General features: G+C 53.4%; 1 protein-coding gene across 1 annotated transcript in view; it reads left to right on the top strand.

Moving 5' to 3' along the window:
• Positions 1–2,649: 2,649 nt before the first annotated feature.
• PLA2G4E (phospholipase A2 group IVE) overlaps positions 2,650–6,000 on the top strand; it is a 39,628-nt gene continuing 36,277 nt past the window's right edge. The window contains exon 1 of the mRNA XM_065942028.1: positions 2,650–2,745. Within this exon, the coding sequence (XP_065798100.1) occupies positions 2,650–2,745 (96 nt within the window). The remainder of the gene's footprint in view (positions 2,746–6,000) is intronic.

The following is a 6,000-nucleotide window of genomic DNA, read 5'->3' as shown; positions in this document are numbered from 1 at the left end:
CCCACAGTGTGGACGTTGCCTTGTGCCTGGCACTGCTTGCCTTTCCAGCCCACTCCCACCATTCCCACCCAGGCCTCTGCCCCCTCCTGCTCGACTAGAGTCCACACGGTCGATTTACTGCTTGGCTCAGCCCTCTCTTGTCCTCTTAGTAGATCACGGATTCTTCACTGTTTACTTCCTGACCACACCCCGTCACCAGAGCCAGACAGTGCATGCTGGCAGGTGGGTCTGCTCTCTTTGCTGTTGTAACAGCTCCCACCTGGGTCAGAGACTGTGTAGAGTGTGCAGAGGAAGAAACTTCCACCCTCCCTCCTGTTAGCCTCCTATTCAGTTTTATTTCATTCAACCTAAGTGAGGCCCTGCTCTTGAGGAGTTAATGGACAAATGAAGAAATACAAGGATTGGAGAGCCAGATTTTGCATATACTGCCTAGGCTGGATGGAGTTGGGGGAGGGCAAGGGGAGTGGTGGCTAGGCTCCTTCAAGTTCTGGACATTGAGGAATGCTTAGGAATCTGGGGCTTGCCCTGGGCCTGTTTGGTGGTGAAGGGGTGGGTGGAGGGAATGGGCAGCACATGGCCTCCTCAAGAGGAAAAGTCGCCCTTCCCTCACCACAACCCTCACCTTATCAAGCTCAGGACACTGCACTGCTGTGGGCTGGATAGTCCACAACATCAATCAGCATTGCTTCCCCAAAGTTCAGCTCTGATCATGTCACTCTCTTGCTCAAAAACCATTATGGCTCCCCATTGCCTAGAGAATAAGTCCAAACTTAAAGCACAGATTTTAAAGGTCACAGCTATGGGGCCCTAATGTATCTTTCCAGATTGTTCTTCCACAGAGCCTCCCTTCTCTCTGCGCACCCCCCACCACCCTTCATATCCCACTCACCCCCTATACCTCCTCCCACACAGCTCACTACTCTGATACCAGACCACGTACATTCCTGAGCATACCGATTTCTGGCCTCCCTCCTCCTCCTCATGCTGCTCCTTCTCCCAGCATGCCTTTCTCACCTATCATTAGCTATTGCAACCCTGTCCATCCTCCAAGACTCAACAGGTGCCACCTCCTCCATGAAGCCATCTCACACCCAGTCTTTCCCTTCCCAGCTGACACTCATTTTCCAGCTTCTGTGCTCTCTAAACCACGGTTTATTAGCTCTGTAAACCACAGATGTTTACAAATGGAAAGGGTTTATACTGCTCCTTCTAGGATATCCCCTTTTAGCATAACAGACTCAGAGGTCTGAACTTCTGAGGGGTTGAAAGCATTGGGCTCCCTGGCTGGACTGTCAGCAGCTTCAAGCCTGGGATTTCCTCTCTTAGTAGTGTGTATGCAGTAGGTGCTCAATAAATGTTGTGAACTAAATCCAATATAGTAGAATCTACCAAGGACTTGTCTGGTGGCTTGGTAGTGAAGAATCCGCCTGCCAATGCAGGAGCCGCATGTTCGATCCCTGGGTTGGGAAGATATCCCTGGAAAAGGGCATGGCAACCCACTCAAGAATTCTTGCCTGGAGAATCCCATGGGCAGAGGAACCTGATAGGGAACAGTCCATAGGGTCACAAAAGAGTTGGACATGACCTAACGACTAAAAAGCAAGAGTTCACCAAGGAGTGTGAGTGGTGAGTTTGTGTCCTCGGCAGAGGGGGATGGCAAAAACAGACAAGGATGCAAGCTGGGAGGGGTCCAAGCTAAGGCCCCATCCCCCTCTGGAGGTCCTGGGAAGGCAGAGAGGAGCAGGGAGGGGACGTCCACCTCCTACACAGGAGAAGGCTCCACAGATACCACCAACCAGGTTCCCTCTCTGCATTGGAGTCTAGTCAGCCCTGCATTCAGATTCACCCTGCGTTTCATAAAATCACATTAATCCACGAGCCAGAAAAGCCGGTTGTGTGGCCCCAGGCGATAGCTCAGGCAGGAAACTCCCAGTGTACCCAGCTGGGCAGCCGAGCAAGCAAAGCCACCTCACAGGTCCCCCAAGTAAGCCAACCACCAGGACAGAGATAAGGATCAGCCGGGTGGGGTGGGAGCATCCTTGAAGCTGCCCTGAGCCCAGACAGGGGCTGGGCTCGCCCTCCCTCCGTTGGCCTCCCATGAGGGAGGGCAGGGAGCACTTGCCCTTAACTCCTCATCACCAAGGATTAGAGCAGTTACTTTCTTTTCCTCATCCTCTAACTTTGGAGTCCTGGTCACGGTCCCTGCCTCTCCTGAGGTCCCTGCCCACAGCTTCTGAGGTACTGAGCCATGGGACTAAGTAGAGTTAGGAGGGAGGACACATCCCCCAGACGGCAACTCTGAGCCAGGACCCTCACAAGCTGCAGAGACAGAGCATCCCCCAATCGCGGCTGGGCTAATCCTGGGGTCCGCAGGGTCTATCAGCCTCTTCCTGCCACTCCCTGGCCCACTGGACAGCCTGATGTTCTCCTGGGGGCAGCAGACTGCTCACCCTACCGGTTCCTGCATTTTCAGGATCTGAAGCCCTCAGTTTCCCTTGATATGAAGAGACCTGGGTCCAGGACTCAACCCGTCTACCAGCTTGAGCCCCTCCCAGAGCAATCCAGCCACTGCCGAGAATCCTCTGGAGGGCGGAGCTCTGAGTCAGAGTATAAATTCCCCATCTCACCAGCCAGCTACAGAGCCACATGATGCTCCAGAAGCAGATGCCCGTCTGGGTCTCCCACTACCCGCCAGACTCATGCCAAGAGGACGGGGACAGGCCCGCGGCCACCTGTGCCTTGGAGGTGAGGGAAAAGGGCTGGGTGGGTGGGCCAGGAGCCGAGGGCAGGAGACACACTCAGAGAGGGCTGGGGTCATGGCAGACTTCAGAGACACGGAGCCCCTTGGCTAGGGCAGCCCCTGCTTGGCACTGGGGACAGAGTCTGGCCCAGCTTCAGATACCCACAAACTTGACAAGATGCATGGGAGTGGCTCAGGGCTGTCCTGGGGCCAGCAGCACCCAGGAAGTGCTCAGCACTGCCGGGGATGGGTCACATTTGGCCACTCCTAGCAGCGAGCAGGCTTTCACCCTGTGGACCTGTCGAACTGCCTGCCGTGAGTGTGTGGTGTGATGTCAGGTGAAGACCAGAGCCATTGTCGACCTGTTCCCACTGGCCATGAAGTGTCCCTCCTAGTTTTGTGGTCGAGGCCCCTGGGTCCATGTAACAGCTCTCAGGGAGACCCCAGGTTCATGGGTCAAACCTCCAGGGCTCTGGACCAGTTCTGTCTGGGCTTTCCCACCTCATCTCAGACTCCCAGTTTGCTACCAGCATGCCATGGCAAGCACTGTCAGCAGTGACATCTTCCTGTTGACCTTCCCCCGGCCCACCCTAGATCATGGAACAAGATGAACGATGCCTCGGAAGTGCTCTGTCTTGGGGTGGGAGGTGGAGACCCTGCTCAGTCTCCAAGGATCCCAGGAGGGAAGTTCCAGGCTGTGTGGTGCCCGGTGCCCCAGTGACCGGTCCAGGATGGATGTCACCTTCTGGGCTGTTTCTGTACAGCCCCCGGGGTGCTCAAAGAACCTCTAGTCCATACGTGTTCCTGTCTCCCTTGTCTCATTGAGCCTCCAGGAGCTTGAGTGAGGAGAAACCTCCACAGAAAGGACAGAGAGCTGCACTCTTCCCTCTCAGGTCCTGGGGGGTCCATAACTCAGAGCTAGGACTTCTTGCCCTAACCCCTCACCCAGTCTGAGTGATAAAAGGGAACGGGTCTGGGGAGCTGCTCAGACTAGCAGGGAAACATTCTAGGGGCCCATAGTGTCCCCATCCACATGCTCTCCTTTTAGGGAGGGTCCTTGCCTCCTGGAAGCTACCACAGGCTGTCCTGAGCTCTGACACAAGTGTTGCAGGAAACTGATGGATGCAACCACCTCTCCAGCAAGGAGGTGGCATCACCAGCCAGCCCTGCCCTGAGAAGCCCTGCAGAGGGGAGTTCCCACTGGCTTCCAGGGAGCCATCTTCCCTCATCAGCACCCAGACCTCGTGGGCTGGTTTGGTTAGGGTAGGCTTGATCTTTACTACTTCTGAAATATGGTTGTCATACCCTCCCCCCAACTCTCACCCTTACCTGGGAGCCAGACCCTGGGAGCCCACCTGTAACTAAATATTCTTCTAATGTGTGGTGACAGCTAATTTTCTGGGGTGTTAGGATAGTTCCCAAATGGGAGCTGAGGATTTTACTCCTGCCTCTGCTGTTAACTACTCTAGTGCATGACCCGGAGCAAGCTATTAACTGAGTTGGTTAATTCGCGGTGAGGGCCAGCCTCCAAGTGGAGGACATGGGCTCTGCTCTGCAGCCAAGTACATCTACACCTGAGTCCTGGCCCCGCCCCTTCTGGGCTGTATGACCCCGTTTGAGATGCAAGCTCTTTAACCTTGGTCGTCTTCTCTGCAAAGAGGAATAGTAGTGCCTTCCTCAGAGTCTCGTTGGGGCAGGGGGCCTAGATGAGAATAGATACTGTGCCCCCAGGTGGAGCAGAGCCTGGCACACGAAAGAAGGGTAATGAATTGTGTTCCCAACCTCCCCACCAAAGCCCTGTCTATAAAGTAAGGGGCTGGGAAGGGGTAATATTGGATTGCAAAATAATCAATCCTGAGAGTCAAGCTTTTCTCCACATGAGCTGGCAAGATGCCCCCGTCCTAACGAGGTTTCGGGGGAAATAGAGTCCTGATGAAACCAACCCCAAAGACCAAGGCCAGGAGGAGGCTGGAGCCAGGTGTGCCTCCAGCCTGAGCCATGGCGTCCCAGAAACCTGCCATCCAGTCCCGTCCCCGCCTCCCCATCCCTACACAGCAGTCCTGGTTGTTAAAGTCTCTAAATACACTTCTCCACTAGTTGCCAAATCGTCCCTGCCTTGAGCTCCAACCTCCTGAGTGCTCTATGATCCTTATCCCTGGACCCTCCAGTGCCCTCATGAACTGGAGGATTACCACCCATCCCTGATCCTGGGCTTCAGAATAGTTGGTGCCTGGCCATATCGGCTGTTAAAAGTTCACTCTGATACCCAGCTAGCACATCCTATCAGAGGGATGAGCTTGTCCAAGCCCCTGAAGTTCTTACCCGGATCCCATAAGCCACCCCATACACTTGGGTTCCATAAACCCACCAGTTTCTAGTTCCCATAGTCACAGACACTATCCTTTGATCTATCACATCTTTCTAGTGTGTGTTCATTAGCTCTGGGGCCATGAAGTTTTGCATATGCCTAGCATCTCTCCAATTGAGCTAATTATATCAGGAGCAAAATATATACACTCACTTTAATCCCAGAAGGTCATTTTTCATAGACTTAATTCCTGGAATCATCTGGCCCTAAGACCTGAGTCCCATGTTCCTGCTGCCTTCCTCCCAGCACGGCCCTTCTGGGCTCTCTCTCACACCCTCAAGGCTGTGTCTCCCTGCTGGCAGATGGACGAGTGCTTTGCAGAGTACTTTGCAACTGGGTGTCTCCTGAAAATTCCTGGGCTAAAGGTGTAAGCTGAGGCTCCAGACCACAAAGCAGCCCTCTGTGGCTGCTAGAAAGTGGGAACTTCTCTTAAGAGCTGTTACAGTTCTGACGTGCTCTGGTTGTTTGATAAAGGGAGAGATGGTGGAATGTGTCAGAAGAGTACTGAAAGTAGAAGGACTGCCAGTGTGTGGGGGTTATTTGGGGGCTTTGGGATAATTCAAGATGAAATAAAAATTCTGCGAGGAAAACAGACTTTCAGAGAAGATTGGGGCAAGCAGTATCTGTCTTCATGTTTGTTGAGGGTCACTTTCAAGTTTAAGGTGACAATATAATCGTAGTTATGAACACAGACTTAAGAATTAGAGTTAGGGGACTTCCCTGGTAGTCCAGTGGTCCACCAGTGACAAAGCTCATTGGAAGTTTTAACGTCGCCTTCCAATGCAAGGGACATGGGTTCAGTCTCTGGTTGGGAAGCTCAGATCCCACATGCCACATAGCCAAAAAGCCAAAATATAAGACAGCAGTGGTCTACATCACACACACACAAAAA

Source organism: Muntiacus reevesi, chromosome 7 (assembly GCF_963930625.1).
Source record: "Muntiacus reevesi chromosome 7, mMunRee1.1, whole genome shotgun sequence".
In the NCBI taxonomy this organism is placed as follows: Eukaryota; Metazoa; Chordata; class Mammalia; order Artiodactyla; family Cervidae; genus Muntiacus; species Muntiacus reevesi.
This window is presented reverse-complemented; position numbering and strand designations above follow the sequence as displayed.